Below are 19,703 nucleotides of genomic sequence, written 5' to 3' on the forward strand. Positions count from 1 at the left end.
TTTTCAGTTCTAACACCTGATAATTCTATGATTCAAAGAATTAATTTTATGATCATGTTCTGGTTCACTAACTCTTATTTTGATTTCTGATATAAAAAGCTGAATCATAAATTTAGAGCTGGAAGGGACCCACAAGATCATCAAGTTCAGTGTCTTCATTTTATAAATATGAGGAAATGAAGACCTAAAGTAAAGTGACTTGACTAAAGCCACACACCAATAATTTGAATTTGAACCTTCCTGACTTTCTAGCAATACCATCCCACACTGCTTGCCATATGGGTTCATTGTTAAATCTCATAAATATTTAATATGAACCAAAAAAAGATAGAGATTTTTCATGTATTGTTGAACAACTATCTGCATGACAGAAATGGGCTATTGTAGAATAAGAAAATAAACCATGTGTCACTGTAAAGACAAAATTCATGTAGCATCATAAGGTGGGTGTCCATTCAACTGAGTTGATGGTCTACCTCTTGATGGTCTTTAGCTGAGAATTCCTGCATGGGTATTCTGGACTCCAATTTGGCATTTCTGGAAACACAGTCAGTGGGTATTCAATCTCAGTCATCTCATAGGCTATTGCCAATGGCTAAACTGATTCTCAAGACTGCAGATGGGCTGAATTCTCATAGCCCTCCTGAAGGCTATAGTCCAACTGCTCCTTGGTTAGTCATTTGTTCAAATAATACATGTCACATTTGTGGTATTTTTATTAACATGGAGAGGTACCTGGAATTTTTTCATAGTAGTAACCTAGAGCAATCAAGCAAGAGTGGAAGAATAAGTTCCTTTTAAGTATATGACATAAATACTTGCCCTCAAGAAACTTGCAGTCTAGTTGGGAAAAAAGACTACCACACATTCAACAAATAGAAAGTAATAAAATCATATGAGATGTGACAACACAGACAAGATGAGTTTTCTTAAAAAATATATCACTATTCATACAAATTTAAGAACTTTTCCCTCAATCTGCTGTTAGTCAAAGCATTTTCTTTTAAAAAAAAAAAGGAAATCTATTTGTCATCTGCTTTGCCTCCCATTTCAGAAAACAGTGATGTAGAAGATAGAGCACTGGACTCAGAGTTACAAAGACATTGGTTTAAAGTTTGTCTCAGATATTTACTGGCTGTGTGACCCTGGACAAATCACTTATCCTCTCTGGACCTCCATTTCCTCTTCTGCAAAATTAAAGAACAGGACTCAATGACCTCCAAGGTTCTTATCAGTTCTAAATCTACACTCTTTTGACCTACAATTCTATGAAGGTTGCTTAGAAAGGTATGTTATTTTTTTTAATATTTATTCTCATTTTGTACAAATGTTTTTTTACATTAATAAAATATTCTTGTTTAAGAGTAAATGAAATACCCCCTCCTCCCATAAATATAGACTTGCTTGAGCAATAAAGGGGAGAGAAAAAAATTAAAATTAAAATTAAAAAAAAAATAGTAATAATTATAGGCATGGCCAGGTGGCGCAATGGATGGAGCATCAGCCCTGTAGCTACGAGCACCCGAGCCCACATCTGGCCCTGTAAACCCAACAATCACCCAGCCGTGTGACATGCAAGCCACCCCAACCCCACTGCCCTGCCAAAACCAAAAGAAAAAGAAAAAAAGACCCAAAATAAAATAAAATAAAATAGTAATAATATCAGGGGTGGCTGGGTGGCAGACAGAGCATTGGCCCTTGAGCCAGGAGCACCCGGGTCCAAATCCAGCCTCAGACACCCAAAGATCACCCTGCTATGCAGCTCCAGGCAGGCCACCCAGCCCCATTTGCCCTGCACCCCCCCAAAAAATAATAACAAAAAATGTGCTTGAGTCTTTGTTCCAACACCAACAACTCTGTCATGGATGGATCACATTCTTTATGGTAAGTCAATCACAAAAGTTACTTCCATATTTTTCCATCATTGCCATTGCTGATTGCAACTCCCTCCTTTCTTATTTCTCCACTACCATGTACTATATTTTCTCTCTCCTTTCACTCTGACTCTGCTGTAGGGTCGCTGAGTGGTGCAGCAGACAGATCCCTGGTCCTGGGGCCAAGAAGCCCTGAGCCCCCATACCACACCTTAGGCCCAGAATCCACCTGGACCTATGGTCTCAGACAGGCCATCCAATCCCAGACCCTTGCTAGAAGTAAAAAGGAAAATGTGTTATATCTGACTACTCTCCCTCCATGGTCCATCCTCTCCTCCATCACACACATCACCTCCTTCCCCCTGCTTCCCCCTTCTTACTCTAGATGTCTATACCCCATTGTGTATATATGCTACCTCTGATGAGAACAAAGGTTCCTTCATTCCCCCTCACCTTCCCCCCTTCCATATCATTGCAATAGCTCATTTTAATAAAGAAAAATCTTATTATAAGAAATATCTTGGCCTATTCCCCCTTTCCTTTTTCTTTCTCCCATTACATTTCCCTTTTTCTGTTGACTCCATTTTTACACCATATTTTATCTTCAAATTCAGCTTTCTCCTGTGCTACAACTATAAAAGCTCCCTCTACCTGCTCTATTAACTGAGAAGGTTCATATGAGTATTATCAGTGTCATTTTTCTATGCAGGAATACATGTGATTCATCCTCATTAAGTCCCTCTTATTTTCCCCTTCTCCTCCAATATCTATGCTTCACCTGAGTCCATTATTTGAAGATCAAACCTTCTGTTCAGCTCTGGCCATTCCAAAAGGAACCTTTGAAATTCCCCTGGTTCATTGAAAGTCCATCTTTTTCCCTGGAAGAGGACATTCAGCCTTGCTGGGTAGTTGATTCTCGTCTGCATTCCAAGCCCTATGAGCTTCCAATGTAGTTGCTGCTAAGTCCTGTGTGATCCTGACTGCAACTCCACGATATTTGAACTGTGTCCTTCTAGATGCTTGTAATATTTTCTCTTTGACTTGGGAGTTCTGGAATTTGGCTATATTTCCTAGGGGTTGGTTTTTTGGGATCTCTTTCTCAGGGGGATCAGTGGATTCTCTCCATTTCTATTTTGCCCTCTGCTTCTGGAATATCAGGGCAATTTTCCTGTAGTAATTCTTTGAAAATGATGTCAAAGCTCTTTTCCTGATCATGACTTTCAGGTGTTCCAATAATTTTTAAATTATCTTTCCTAAGTCTGTTTTCCATATCAGTTGTTTTTTCAATGACATATTTCACATTTTCTTCTAATTTTTCATTTTTTTGGTTTTGAAGTATTGATTCCTGATTTCTGGTAAATTCATCAGTCTCCCTGAATTCTATTCTTTGTCTGAAGAATTTGTTCTCCTCAGGGAGTTTTCTTATCTCTTTTTCCATCTGGCCAGTTTTGCTTTTTAAAGCATTCTTCTCCTCAATAACTTTTTTAACTGTTTTATCCATTTGACCTAAGCTGGTTTTTAGCGCGCTATTTTCATCAGCATTTTTTTGGATTTCCTTGACTAGGCTGCTGACTTCATTTTCCTGTTTTTCCTGCTTCTCTCTCATTTCTTTTCGCAGTTTTTCTTCTAACTCCATTTGATTTTCAAAGTCTTTTTTGAGCTCTGTAATAGCCTGAGCCCAATTTCTGTTTTTCTTGGAGTCTTTAGATGCCGGAGCTTGTGCTTCCTCATCTTCAGACTGAGTATTTTGATCCTTCTTGGGCTCATTTGCAAAATATTTCTCAATAGTCTTCTTTTTGTTTCTCTGCTTGCTCATTTTCCCAGCCTGAGCCTGGTTTTGGGGTGCTTCCTGAGCATTTGGGACACTCCCACAAGGGTCCCAGTGTGTGAGGCTCTGTCCTCCTTCCTGGTCTGTGAATGACCATATGCACCCCCCTCTGCCATGGGGCTGTTCTTTGGGGGCACCTAGACTGCGATCAGGATCTGAATGGGTTCAGAGCCCCATAGTCCTGTTCCAGGAGCAGAGGACAGAGCTCTGCAGTCTCTCTCTTCACTCCCCTCCCTCGGCAAAATGGGCTCATGCCCTGGGGTCTCCTGCTTACCAGCTCTGCCTGCTTCTGTTCCTGGATCTGGGCTATGCTGGCCACACTGCTCATTCTTTCACTCTAGTGGGCCGCCCCTCTGGCAGCCACCCCTCTAACCCCAGGGAGCAGAGCCTCTCTGCTCTTTTCCAGGTTACCTTGAGTAGGAGAACTGCCTTACTGGGTCCCTCTCTGGGTTCTGTCTCTAGAAAATTTAGAGTCCTTAGCTTATGAGTTTTATGAGAGAGCAGCTAAGAGGGGATCCATTCTTGTTGCCATCTTGGCTCTGCCCCCAAAATGTATGTTCTATATAAGTTTGATAGGCCTAATTTAATAGTTATTTACTGTGGCAAATCGTCAAAAGATCAATCTGGTTATAGTAATCTGGAAGTCTCTTAAATTGACTTCTTTAACTAATCTTTTTTTTTTTTTTTTTAGGTTTTGGTAAGGCAAACGGGGCTAAGTGGCTTGCCCAAGGCCACACAGCTAGGTAATTATTAAGTGTCTGAGACCGTATTTGAACTCAGGTACTCCTGACTCCAGGGCTGGTGCTTTATCCACTACGCCACCTAGCTGCCCCTCTTATATATTTTTTTATGAATTTAAATTTTTCATTAAACATCTGAAGTCTTAAAAAAAAAGTTTGCACATAAGAGTCCAGATCTTATGCCTACATCTTTTTTTATTTTATTTTAGGGTTGTTGTTTTTTTGCAAGGCAGTGGGGCTAAGTGGCTTGCCCAAGACCACACAGCTAGGTAATTATTAAGTGTCTGAGGTCAGATTTGAACTCAGGCACCCTAACTCCAGGGCCGGTGCTCTATCCACTGCACCACCTAGTCACCCCTGGCCTACATCTTTTGATGAATTTTTGTTTCTTTATGCTTTTGGGGGGTAGGAAAGGGCAAATTTTTCCTCTTGGCTTTTTTATGAAGGGGTCCCCTCCAGAAAGTATACACATTGTGGGAGGTACAGGAGTCCCCACAATATTAAGACAATTAGCAGAGTATCCAGGGGCACCAATTTTTGCTCTTTCCATTTCCCTATAAAAAACTACAGGTTATGGTGGGTTTCCTGTAAGTTCTATTGCCCTTTGAGGAAATTCATGTCTGATTCCCTGTCCTTGCCACCTGCAGGCAGAATTGAACCTCGAGGGAATATTGTTCTTCTAAAGTAACTAGAGAGTGGAGTAAATTATTTGGTTTTTAAAGAAATTTAATTATTTATTTTATTCATTAATATATTTAAATTAAAGGGTTTTAAAGGAAAAGTTAAGATGATTTCTGACAGGAGAAAACATTTTAAGGCCAAAGGCCAAACAAATTTCATGAGGTAAATAAATAGATAGTTGAGGTCACAACCTGGTTATGCCAGATCTATAGTCAGAAATACCTTAGACATTGTCTGGATGAGTTTACTGCACTCTTAACCTCCCAGTCTCAGGTCTCTGATTTTTTAAAAAAGAAACATTACCTATTTTCTTGTTGTTGAGTCATTTCAGTCATATCTGACTTTCTGGGACTCCATTTGAGGCTTTCTTGTCAAAGATACTGGAGTGATTAGTCATTTCCTTTTCTAGCTCATTTTATAGATAAGGAAACTGAGGCAAATGGGAGTAAGTGACTTGCCCAACTAGTAAGTGATGAGGCCAAATTTGAACTCAGGTCTTCATGATTCCAGGTCTGGCATTCTCTCCACTATATCTCCTACTTGTCCAATATTACCTCTAAAGGTAACTATGATATGGCCTCAAAATCAAGGAAAGTGGTTCAAGTCCTGCCTTTGACACAAACTGGCTTCATGATCTTAATCATGTGCTATAGGCAGCTTTTTTAGACTTAAATTAACTACTGATCTTGTCACTGATCTGCATTATGAGACAGTCCTTGCCCTTGGAAGATCCCTGTTCTGATACAACCACAAGTTCAGTACCTAATCTCCTTAGCACTGAAATCACAGGGTAGTTAGAGGGTTCCAATGTATCCATAAAGCACTTTGCAGGGAAGGTGAGGGCCAATGTATATAATCCAAATGGTGGCTCTCTTTACCTGGGCAATGCCACACACTTGATGATAGGTGATGGTTTGCAGCTCTACCCCAGCAGACAAGGGATGATTTGCTAAAGAGCTTTGTTTTCCTAATACCCTTTACAAAGGACACTTAAAGGGGGAGTGGGGAGGTAGGAGGAAAGGGGGGAGGAGAAAATTGCCCTATGTCTCTCTTCTAGGAAGTATAAACACACACAGAGACACACACACCTAAGAAAAGAAAGTCCAGGGAAAGGAAAGCTAAAAGGAAAGGCATTACCAGAATTCACCTGTTGTGGTTTCTGCCTCTGTGCCTTGATTATTCTCCCATCTACTCTTCATCAATCTCTGTCTTTCAGATCCTTTAAGATGTGACTTTAAATGCATTGATTTGTTTTGTTTACTTGTGCTTGTGTAAGATTATGAGCAAGTAAGACTGACTTATCCAACATACACAACTAATGAGGGATAGAGCAAGGAGTTAAACCCAGTCCTCTGTCCATGGCCTTTCCACCACATTATGCTGGAGAGTGGTTCCCCCTCTACTAATGCAATTATAGAATAGGTTGCCCCCCAAGTAAAAAGGATTATTTTGGGAGAAGGTGGAGGCTCATTGGGAATTGGTAATAATGAGTGAAAGAGAAAGGAAAAAGACTTCCAGCCATGATGGCAGAGAGAAGACAGGCACAGTTCTAAAGTCTCCTGATCTCTTCCCCATCTATCACATGAAACAAACCTTTTAAAAGAAATCTGCCCACAAAACCCGGAAAGAAAAGCCAGGAGAAAGAACATCTACCTCAGGATTTGTCTCCTGTAGCAGCTTTGGCCGGAATTCGGGTAGGCCCAGGTGTGTGAACAAAAGAACCAGCCCAGCTGAGGAATGACCTCAGGCCAGGGTAAAGCCCAACACAGATTGAAGGCAAAAGAATTCAATAGCTTCAATTCCTCCCTTCAAGGAAAGGGAGAAGGCCTCAGCCAAGGTCACAGACACAACAGAAAGAGCAACCAGTACCTCCTACTGGCCAGCCAGAGAAACTGCATGCAGTGAGTAAAGCCTTTAGCGATCCCAAGCCCCGGGAACCAGCCCCTCCCCAACTCAGGTCTTAGCAAAATGAAGAAGGGTCAGCGGAAAGGTGGATCCATAGAAAAATTCTTGGAAGGGAAAGACCCTAACTCAGAGAGACCTGGAACCTATGAGGAGAGTACAATCTGGTCTTCAGCACAGAAAGACTTCCTTGAAGAAATGAGGAAGGAGTTTAAAAATCAACTGGAAAATTTGGGAGAGATAATTAATACCTTGCAACAAGAAAACAAAACCTTAGAAAGTACAATTGGACAAATACAAAATGAGGATAAATCTCTCGGATTCTCAATTGGACAAATACAAAATGAGAATAAATCTCTCAGATCTTCAAATGGACAAATGCAAGAAGAAATTAGTTCTCTCAAAACATCAATTGGTCGAATGGAAAGCTCTTTCAAAAGTAGAATTGACCAATTGGAAAAGGAGTTGCAAAAAGTTAATGAAGAAAATTCCTCCCGCCAAAAAAAGAATGGAGTCTACAGAAATTAATGACTCCATGAGACAGCAAGAGTCAGTTAAACAAAATCAAAAAATAGAAAAAATAGAAGCAAATGTAAAATACCTCATCAACAAAACCACTGACCTTGAGAATAGATTGAGGAGGGGCAACCTGAAAATTATAGGACTTCCTGAAAACATTGAAGAGAAAAAAAAAAGCCTGGACTTAATATTACAGGATCTAATGATGGAAAACTGCCCTGATATCATGGAATCAGAGGGCAAAGTAGTTATTGAAACAGTACATTGATCCCCACCAGAAAAAGATCCTAAAAAGAAAACACTAAGGAATGTTGTGGCCAAACTCCAGAACTATCAGATAAAAGAGAAAATCCTGCAAGCAGCCAGAAAGAAACAATTTAAATATCAAGGAGCCACAGTAAGGATCACGAAGGACCTGGCTGCATCAACATTAAGGGATCAAAGGGCCTGGAACGAGATATTTCGAAGATCAAGGGAGCTTGGAATGCAGCCAAGAATCTACTTTCCCACAAAGCTGAGCCTTCTCTTCCAGGGAAAGAGATGGACATTTAACAAAATGGAAGAATTCCAAAAATTTCTGATGAAAAGACCAGAGCTAAACAGAAAATTTGGACATCAAACAGGAGGTTCAAGAGACACATGAAAAGGTAAAAAAAAAATAGTGCTGGTAAAAGGAAAAAAAATGCAATCCAGTAAGTTGAAATTTGCTAAATCCTAGCATGGGGGGAAAAATGATTCTCATAAATCTTGAGAATTGTAACTCTAACAGAGAGAATACACCTAGCCAGAAATGATGGACATTCATGACCTATCCATGAAACTACTATCTAATGGGATGTAACTGGCTTTAACCCCACTTGGGAGAAAGACTCTAATACCTCTCAGGAATTTTGACTCTATTCAATAGAATATACTGGATTAGAATGGAATGACACTCAGAATTTTCAATGACTTAGATAGAATGATCTAAAAAGCACTACCTCCTTAAAAAGGGGGACAGGAAAGAGACTGGAGGAGGGAGGGGAGTGAATGGGGTAAATCTCATTACACTAAGAGGTACAAAAGAACCTATGGTAATAGAGGGGAAGAAGGGAGCAGAGTAGAAACACCTGAATCATCTTCTCATCAGACTTGGTTTAAAGTCAACCTACACATACTCAGTTAACTTATAAAACATCTAACCTTTCAAGTATTAAAAGGGAAAAAGGGGAGGGGGGACAGAGTAAGGGAAGGGGAGTGGGGGGGAAAGGGGAAATAACAAAAAGAAGGGAAGGGAAAAGGGAAAAAGGGAAAGGGGAAACAAAGGGGAGGGTGTGATATAGAAGGGCAAACACACTAAAGGGGTGGTATTCAGAAACAAAATACTGGGGAATATGGATAAAGGGGGGAGAAAGGGCGAAAAATACAAATGGAGGGAAGATAGCATGGAGGGAAGATAGCAAGGAGGGCAATAAAGAATTAGTAATCATAACCTTGAATGTGAATGGGATGAACTCTCCCTTAAAATGTAAGCGAATAGCAGGGTGGATTAAAAACCAGAATCCTACAATATGCTGCTTACAAGAAACTCATCTGAAGCAGAGAGCTACATATAGATTAAAGGTAAAAGGTTGGAGCAAAATATATTTTGCTTCAGCTGAAGTAAAAAAAGCAGGGGTAGTAAAAAAAAGCAGGGGTAGCGATCCTTATCTCAGACAAAGCAGCAGCAAAAAATAGATAGTGTTAAAAGAGATATGGAAGGAAACTTTATCCTCCTAAAGGGTACCATAGACAATAAAGTCATTTCAATATTGAATATATATGCACTTAGTGGGACAGCACCCAAATTCTTAGAGGACAAGCTGAAAGAACTACAGGAAGCCATAGACAGCAAAGTTCTACTAGTGGGAGACCTCAACCTCCCACTATCAGATCTAGATAAATCGAATCATAAAATAAACAAGAAAGAAGTTAAGGAGGTAAATAGATTGTTAGAGAAATTAGATATGGTAGACTTATGGAGGAAACTGAATGGGGATAGAAAGGAATATACCTTTTTCTCTGCAGTACATGGAACTTATACAAAAATTGACCATGTACTAGGACATAAAAACCTAATGCTCAACTGCAGAAAGGCAGAAATAGTGAATACATCTTTCTCAGATCACAATGCAATAAAAGTCATATGCAATACTGGGCCAAGGAGATATAGACCCAGAACAAATTGGAAACTGAATAATCTCATTTTAAAAAATGAGTGAACCAAAAAAACAAATTATAGGAAGAATTAACCATTTTATCCTAGATAATGATAATAATGAAACAACATACCAAAACCTATGGGATTCATTCAAAGCAACTCTCAGGGGATATATTATAGCTCTAAATGCTTACATGAATAAACTGGAGAAAGAGGAAATCAATGAACTAAACATGCAACTAAAAAAATTAGAGAATGAACAAATCAAAAATCCCCAATTAAATACTAAATTAGAAATTTTAAAAATTAAAGGAGAAATTAATATAATCGAAAGCAAAAAAAACTATTGAATTAATAAATAAAACCAAAAGTTGGTATTATAAAAAAAATCAATAAAATTGATAAACCTCTGGTCAATTTGATTAAAAAAAGAAAGAAGAAAACCAAATTGCTAGTATCATAAATGAAAAAGGTGAACTCACCACCAATGAGGAGGAAATTAAAGTAATAATTTGAAATTATTTTGCCCAACTCTATGCCAATAAATTTGATAATCTAAGTGAAATGGATTAATATTTACAAAAATATAAATTGCCCAGGTTAAATGAAGAAGAGATTAAATACCTGAACAACCCTATCTCAGAAAAAGAAATTCAACAAGACATTATTGAACTCCCTAAAAAAAAAATCTCCAGGGCCTGATGAATTCACAAGTGAATTCTACCAAACATTTAAGGAACAATTGGTTCCAATCCTATATAAACTCTTTGGAAAAATAGGGAAAGATGGAACTCTGCCTAACTCTTTCTATGAAACCAATATGGTTCTGTTACCTAAACCAGGAAGAGTTAAAACAGAGAAAGAAAATTATAGACCTATTTCCCTGATGAATATAGATGCAAAAATCCTAAATAATATCTTAGCAAAATGACTACAACAAGTCATCACTAGGATAATACATTATGATCAAGTAGGATTTATTCCAGGAATACAGGGTTCGTTCAATATTAGGAAAACTGTTAGTATACTCAATTATATCAATAACAAACCTGTCAGAAACCATATGATCATATCAATAGATGCTGAAAAAACTTTTCACAAAATACAGCATCCATTCCTATTAAAAACACTAGAGAGTATAGGAATAAATGGACTGTTCCTTAAAATAATTAGCAGTATCTATCTGAAACCATCAACAAGCATTATACTCAATGGGGAGAGGCTAGAGGCATTCCCAATAAGATCAGGGGTGAAACAAGGGTGCCCATTATCACCAATACTATTCAATATTGTATTAGAAATGTTAGCAGCAGCAATTAGAGAAGAAAAAGAAATTAAAGGAATTAGAATTGGGAAGGAAGAGACAAAACTCTCACTATTCGCAGATGACATGATGGTCTACCTAGAGAATCCCAAGAAATCATCTAAAAAACTACTGGAAACAATTAGCAATTTTAGCAAAGTTGCAGGTTATAAAATAAACCCCCATAAATCCTCAACTTTCCTATATATGTTTAGCAAGAAACAGCAGGAAGAGCTAGAAAGAGAAATCCCATTCAAAGTAACCTCAGACAGTGTAAAATACCTGGGAGTTTATTTGCCAAGACAGACTCAGAATCTTTTTGAAAACAATTATAAAACACTTTTCACACAAATTGGATCAGATTTAAATAACTGGGCAAATATCAACAGCTCATGGATAGGGAGAGCTAATACAATAAAAATGACAATTCTACCAAAACTAAACTATCTGTTTAGTGCCCTACCAATCAAAATTCCAAAAAAATTACTTTAATGAGTTAGAAAAAATTGTAAGTAAATTCATATGTAGAAATAAAAAGTCAAGAATTGCCAGGAGCTTAATGAAAAAAATGCAAATGAAGGTGGCTTAGCCCTACCTGATCTAAAATTATATTATAAAGCATCAGTCATCAAAACTGTTTGGTATTGGCTAAGAAATAGAGTGGTGGACCAGTGGAATAGACTAGGTGTAAAAGCAGGAGATGATTATAGTAAGCTGCTGTTTGATAAAACCAAAGAGTCTGGCCATTGGGATAAAAACTCCCTCTTTGATAAAAACTGCTGGGATACTTGGAAGTTAGTATGGAAGAAACTTAGATTAAACCAACACCTCACACCCTTTCCCAAGATAAGATCCAAATGGTTACAGGACATAGACATAAAAAACAATACTATAAGCAAATTAGAAGATCAAAGACTAGTGTACCTGTCAGATCTATGGAAAGGGGAACAGTTTATGACTAAGGAAGAGTTGGAGAACATCACTAAAAACCAATTAGATGATTTCAATTACATTAAATTAAAAAGCTTTTGCACAGATAAAACCAATGTAATCAAGATCAAAAGAAAAGTAGTAAATTGGGAAACAATCTTTACAACTAATGATTCTGACAAAGGACTCATTTCTAAAATATTCAGAGAACTGAGTCATATTTTTAAAACAAAAAGCCATTCCCCAATTGACAAATGGTCAAAGGATATGCAAAGGCAATTTACAGATGAGGAGATCAAAGCAATCCATAGCCATATGAAAAAAATGCTCTAAATCATTAATTATTAGAGAAATGCAAATTAAAGCTTCGCTGAGGTACCACCTCACACCTCTCAGATTGGCCAGTATGACCAGGAAGGATAATGATCATTGTTGGAAGGGATGTGGGAAATCTGGGACACTAGTACACTGTTGGTGGAGCTGTGAACTTATCCAACCCTTCTGGAGAGCTATTTGGAACTTTGCCCAAAGGGCAACAAAAATGTGCATACCCTTTGACCCAGCAATACCACTACTGGGTCTATACCCTGAAGAGATGAGGAAAAAGGGTAAAAACATTACTTGTACAAAAATATTTATAGCAGCCCTGTTTGTGGTGGCAAAGAATTGGAAATCCAGTAAATGTCCTTCGATTGGGGAATGGTTTAGCAAACTGTGGTATATGTATGTCATGAAACACTATTGTTCTATTAGAAACCAGGAGGGACGGGATTTCAGGGAAACCTGGAGGGATTTGCATGAACTGATGCTGAGTGAGATGAGCAGAACCAGAAAAACACTGTACACCCTAACAGCAACATGGGAGTGATGTGCAACCTTGAAGGACTTGCTCATTCCATCAGTGCAACAATTGGGAACAATTTTGGGCTGTCTGCAAAGGAGAGTACCATCTGTATCCAGATAAGGAGCTGTGGAGTTTGAACAAAGTACAAGGACTATTCCCTTTAATTCGGGGAAAAAAACCCAGATGTCTTATTGTTTGATCTCGTTGCCTCTGAGAATTCTGTTCTCTTTAGGGATATGATTTCTCTCTCATCACACCCAATTTGGATCAAGGTGCAACATGGAAACAAAGTAAAGACTGATGGAGTGCTATCTGTGGGGTGGGGGTGGGGGGAGGAAAGCAAGATTGGGGGAAAATTTTAAAACTCAAATAATATCTTTAATAAAAATTAAAAAAAAAACTAGAGAGTGTAGGAATAAATGGACTGTTCCTAAAAATAATTAGCAGTATCTATCTGAAACCATCAACAACCATTATATTCAATGGGGAGAGGCTAGAGGCATTCCCAATAAGATCAGGGGTGAAACAAGGGTGCCCATTATCACCAATACTATTCAATATTGTATTAGAAATGTTGGCATCAGCAATTAGAGAAGAAAAAGAAATTGAAGGAAATAGAATTGGGAAGGAAAAGACAAAACTCTCACTCTTTGCAGATGACATGATGGTCTACCTAGAGAATCCCAAGAAATCATCTAAAAAACTACTGGAAACAATTAGCAATTTTATCAAAGTTGCAGGTTATAAAATAAACCCTCATAAATTCTCAACTTTTCTATATATGTTTAGCAAGAAACAGCAGAAAGAGCTAGAAAGAGAAATCCCATTCAAAGTAACCTCAGACAATATAAAATATTTGGGAGTCTAGGTGCCAAGACAGACTCAGAATCTTTTTTTGAAAATAATTATAAAACACTTCTCACACAAATTAAATTAGATTTAAATAACTGGGCAAATATCAACAGCTCATGGATAGGGAGAGCTAATATAATAAAAATGACAATTCTACCAAAACTAAACTATCTGTTTAGTGCCCTACCAATCAAAATTCCAAAAAAATTACTTTAATGAGTTAGAAAAAATTGTAAGTAAATTCATATGTAGAAATAAAAAGTCAAGAATTGCCAGGAGCTTAATGAAAAAATGCAAATGAAGGTGGCTTAGCCCTACCTGATCTAAAATTATATTATAAAGCATCAGTCATCAAAACTGTTTGGTATTGGCTAAGAAATAGAGTGGTGGACCAGTGGAATAGACTAGGTGTAAAAGCAGGAGATGATTATAGTAAGCTGCTGTTTGATAAAACCAAAGAGTCTGGCCATTGGGATAAAAACTCCCTCTTTGATAAAAACTGCTGGGATACTTGGAAGTTAGTATAGAAGAAACTTAGATTAGACCAACACTTCACACCCTTTACCAAGATAAGATCCAAATGGTTACAGGACACAGACATAAAAAACAATACTATAAGCAAATTAGAAGATCAAAGACTAGTGTACCTGTCAGATCTATGGAAAGGGGAACAGTTTATGACTAAGGAAGAGTTGGAGAACATCACCAAAAACCAATTAGATGATTTCAATTACATTAAATTAAAAAGCTTTTGCACAGATAAAACCAAGGTAACCAAGATCAAAAGAAATGTAGTAGATTGGGAAATAATCTTTACAACTAATGATTCTGACAAAGGACTCATTTCTAAAATATACAGAGAACTGAATCATATTTTTAAAACAAAAAGCCATTCCCCAATTGACAAATGGTCAAAGGATATGCAAAGGCAATTTACAGAGGAGATCAAAGTAATCCATAGCCATATGAAAAAATGCTCTAAATCATTAATTATTAGAGAAATGCAAATTAAACTTTTCTGAGGTACCACCTCACACCTCTCAGATTGGCCAGTATGACCAGGAAGGATAATGATCATTGATGGAAGGGATGTGGGAAATCTGGGACACTATTACACTGTTGGTGGAGCTGTGAACTCATCCAACCCTCTGGAGAGCTATTTGGAACTTTGCCCAAAGGGCAAAAAAAATGTGCATACCCTTTGACCCAGCAATACCACTACTGGGTCTATACCCTGAAGAGATGAGGAAAAAGGGTAAAAACATTACTTGTACAAAAATATTTATAGCAGCCCTGTTTGTGGTGGCAAAGAATTGGAAATCCAGTAAATGTCCTTCAATTGGGGAATGGTTTAGCAAACTGTGGTATATGTATGTCATGGAACACTATTGTTCTATTAGAAACCAGGAGGGATGAGATTTCAGGGAAACCTGGAGGGATTTGAATGAACTGATGCTGAGTGAGATGAGCAGAACCAGAAAAACACTGTACACCCTAACAGCAACATGGGAGTGATGTTCAACCTTGAAGGACTTGCTCATTCCATCAGTGCAACAATTGGGAACAATTTTGGGCTGTCTGCAAAGGAGAGTGCCATCTGTATCCAGATAAGGAGCTGTGGAGTTTGAACAAAGTGCAAGGACTATTCCCTTTAATTTAGGAAAAAAACGATATCTTATTGTCTGATCTTGTTACCTCTTAGACTTCTCTTCTTTAAGGATATGATTTCTCTCTCATCACACCCAATTTGGATCAAGGTACAGCATGGAAACAAAGTAAAGACTGACAGAATGCTTTCCGCGGGGGGTTGGGGGGAGGGAAGCAAGATTGGGGGGAAAATTGTAAAACTCAGATAATATCTTTAATAAAAATAAATTTTAAAAAAGAGAGAAAAAGAGATAACAGAGGAAGAGAAAAAGAAGAAAGGAGAGGAAGAAGGAGAAGAGGAAGGAGGAGGAGATCTATCATATGATAGATATCAATAAATCCATATTGATAAAATCAACAAATCGTCCCCACCAAAATCTTAATTTTAAATTGAATATTTTCAGGAAGACTAGATTTGTTTACTTCACTCTGTTCACTCTTTTGCTGTGAGTCCTCTGGAGATTTAAAAGCTCAATTTGTGCCATGTAATTTTGTATTTGTTCATATTTATTGCATTGTTATCTATTTTTGAGTAATTATGTGGGTATGTTAGTAAGTAGAGTTGGTTGGAGTTTTTTTGGGGGGGATTAGGGGGAGTTTGATACTGCAATTTCATCATTATAACCTCCCTTCCTGTGTGGTATAGTGGAAAGAACACAGGTAGCGGAACTGGATTCCAATCCCAGCTCTGTAACTCATTATGTATACTACTGGGCAAGTCATGTTCTTCTGGATCTTAATTTTCACATCCAAAAAAGGATGGAGTTGTACTAGATGACCTCAAAGATCTCATGATCCTACTAAGAAAAACAGCAATTTATCTGGAACTTACAGTCTTGGACTTATCTAGAACACTGAGAGATTAAATAATTTGCCTAAGATCACACAACTAGTTTATTAGAGGCAGAATTTGAATCCAGGGCTTCCTGACTCCAGGTTCTTCTTAGGTTGATTATAGGGTCCTAAGGGAAAGGATTCTTTTAACTTTTTAAATTTCATTTGTTTCTTCCAATTAGTAGTAAGTGTAGTCCTCTGTATTTAGTACTGGCTCAATAAATATTGAGTTACAGTGACCAGCTCCCTTTCCTTTAGAGCATTTTCCAAGCTCTTCCGTCTTATCTACAATGTTATCCTACCCTCAATTTAACAAAGAAGGAGAAATCAATGGGACAACTGTCAAGTTATGGATGGAAAAGGGAAAGAGTTAAATCAATGAATTTCTTTTCTTTCTTTATTGCTTTCCTCCTTTTCTCTCTCTCTCATATATATAAATAAATATATGCATATATAAACATATATATATATATATATGAATGAAACACTCACACACGAACTTTACTGAAATGGATGGTAGAAAGATTTCTGTAGTCTACTTGGACCACGTAGGCTCCTAGATTCAGAGAATTAACAGCAATACTAGCAAGTATCTAGACTGTAATAACTACATGAATGTATACATAAATATCAATATACTCATATAAGGTATACATTTCAAGAAGATATACATCTTTATATTATATATCTATCATTGCTATCATATACATGATATATATCTATAATATTTCTATCATATATATCTATCAAACCTCTATCATATATAAGATATATCTATATAATCTGAAATGTATATCATACATGTATATGTGTGCCTGTGTCTATGTATGTATGCTAGATACTTGGCATTTCTGTTGATGATTTTCTGAGTCCAAGAGTCTGATGGCTCTAGATCCAGGTGGCCTCCAAATATCTGTAGATTCTCAATATTTCCCTTCTGCAGAATTTAACAAAATTCTAACTTACCATAGATCACTGGATCATAGATTGTTAGATCTGGAAGACTCTCAATCAGTCAGGTAAGTCAGCCTGTCATCTCTGTCTATAGGTACATGAGTTCAGTGAGAACCCAAGGACTTTCCCCAACCCCTGATAACCACCATCCAGGAAACAGAAAATTGTATTTGCTAGAGAGAACTGAGTCAAATTTATATTAAAAAAACAAAGCCATTCTCCAATTGTCAAAGGATATGCAAGGCAATTTACAGATGAGGAGATCAAAGCTATTCATAGTCATGTGAAAAACTGCTCTAACTCATTACTGATTAGAGAAATGCAAATTTAAAGCATCTCTGAGGTATCATCTCACATTCTCAGACTGGCCAATATGACCAGAAAGGACAATGATCAATGTTGGAAGGGATGTGGGAAATCTGAGACACTAATACCTTGTTAATGGAGCTGTGAACTCATCCAACCTTTCTGGAGAGCAGTCTGGAACTATGCCTAAAGGGCAACAAAAATGTGCATACCCTTTGATCCAGCAATACCACTCACCACTGGACCTATACTCTGAAGAGATCATGAAAAAAGGGTAAAAACATCACTTGTACAAAAAATATTCATAGCAGCCCTGTTTGTGGTGGCAAAGAATTGGAAATTAAGTGAATGTCCATCAATTTGGGAATGGTTGAACAAATTGTGGTATATGTATGTAAAGGAACACTATTGTTCTATTAGAAAATTAGGGAATTCAGAGAAGGCTGGAAAGACTTGCATGAACTGATGCAGAGTGAAATGAGCAGAACCAGAAGAACACTGTACACCCTAACAGCAACATGGGAGTAATGATCAACCTTACTGGACTTGCTCATTCCATCAATGCAATAATCAGGGACAAATGCAGAGAAAGAATTGTAGAGTTTAAACAAAGACCTTCAGTTTTTTTTTTAAAAAGTGTCTTGTGTACTTCCTAATTTTGCTATCTCTAATATTTTATTTTCTCCTCAAGGATATGATTTCTCTCTCAACACATTCAATTTTGATCAATGTATAGCATGGAAATAATGTAAAGATTATCAGGCTGCCTTCTATGGGGGATGGGGAGGGAATGGGGGAAATTGTAAAATTCAAAATCTTACAAAAAACTGCTATTGTATATAGTTGGAAAACAAATAAAATATTAAAAAAGAAAAACTATATTTGCTATAGGAAAGTTTTAAGAGATGACCCATATATACATTCCTCAGAGAATCACAGATCTAGAGTTGGAAGGGATCTCAGAGGCTATCGAGTCAACCCTCTCATTTTATAGTTGATGAAACTGAAGCCAATGGAAGTTGAGTGACTTATTCTATGTTACATAGGTAGTATGCATCAGGTAAGAATTGAACCCGGGTCTTTTGACTCCTGGCAAAGTCAACACTCTTTCTATTCCATGCACTATATCAAAATGTTGTTGAGGAGCAGAAATGATAAAATAATACAGTGAAAATTCTTTGTAAACTATAAGGTGCTAGGTAAAAGCAAAAATTTATTATTATTATTATTATTATTATTATATGCTAATATAGAAGTTATATAGGAAGCAATACAACATTACTTCTGAAATGTCAACATAAGTAATTAAACCACGTCAGGTGCTATGTTGGCTGTAGAATCCAGGACCATAGCCCATCCCTCCTTCCTTCCTTCATCCCTCCATTTTCATCCCTAAAGCTAGAACACTCATCTAGCTTCAGTAGGTCAAGTACACTCCCAAGTTCCTAGCAGAATTTAACTGAATCTTGCCTCCCCCACCTCATTCACTCCACAAAACATCTGCCAAGACACTGGAGACCAGAGACACAAATGTTTTCAAGATTGTAGAAACCATAAAATAATTCCTGGTCTTTAAGTTTTTTAATTTGAAATACATTCGCTTACAAACAAACAAACAAACAAAAAACCCCGACAAGATTTGTTATAATCTCTAAGTATACCATCTCCGTAGAACCAGGATCAATTATTCCTACTGGATCCTCTTGGATGGTCTCCAGAATCCAGATTTCTTCTTTTATTCCCTCAGTTGTCCATGTTCTTATCAATGGGGAAGCTGAGGTATATTTTCACATTGAATGGGGCCAATCCCACCATGGTTTTAGGACACTAGTCCCATTGGATAGCTTCCTGGAAATAAAGGTTTCCATTCCTGGCTGCTTCTAGAACTGATGGATCAGTTCTTCCCTACTCACAAGGGAGAAATGGTGATACCGGTCCCGAGAGGCAAAGTCTGCATTCTCCTTGGTGAGCTGAGTCATCTCCATGTCAACCCTGGCCAGGGATGGTGTCAAAATAATCTGTTCCTGAGGGGATTGCAGTTTCCTTCATGAGAGAACCACAGAAGCACACAATCAGTCAGGAAGAATATCAAAGAAACATTAGAGTGTCTAGATCAGTCACTGATAGATGCAGGTGATGCTTCTATACTGGGAAGCTTGCCAAAACCTCCAAGGGAGACAGCAGCTTCTATACTGGCTATTTAAAAAATTGCTAGCTGTCACAAAACCTTGTTTTAAAAGTTCTGGTAGGCTCACAAATTTGGGCTGTTTCTAAACTCATATCTGGAAACTGTATCTAAAGCTGCCTGGC

The 19,703-nt window shown here is 37.6% G+C and overlaps 1 protein-coding gene across 9 annotated transcripts in view; it reads right to left on the reverse strand.

Moving 5' to 3' along the window:
• Window positions 1-18,592: 18,592 nt before the first annotated feature.
• Window positions 18,593-19,703, reverse strand: part of SLC12A8 (solute carrier family 12 member 8) — a 171,037-nt gene continuing 169,926 nt past the window's right edge. For 6 of the 9 annotated variants that reach the window (XM_074214703.1, XM_074214707.1, XM_074214711.1 and 3 more), the window contains one exon: window positions 18,598-19,436. In XM_074214703.1, coding sequence (XP_074070804.1) covers window positions 19,274-19,436 — 163 coding nt within the window. In that variant the 3' untranslated portion in view covers window positions 18,598-19,273. Of the gene's footprint in view, window positions 19,437-19,703 lie in introns of all 9 variants that reach the window. The other 3 variants (XM_074214709.1, XM_074214712.1, XM_074214708.1) reach the window with 3 other exon arrangements.

Source organism: Macrotis lagotis, chromosome 1, assembly GCF_037893015.1.
Source record: "Macrotis lagotis isolate mMagLag1 chromosome 1, bilby.v1.9.chrom.fasta, whole genome shotgun sequence".
Taxonomy (NCBI): domain Eukaryota; kingdom Metazoa; phylum Chordata; class Mammalia; order Peramelemorphia; family Peramelidae; genus Macrotis; species Macrotis lagotis.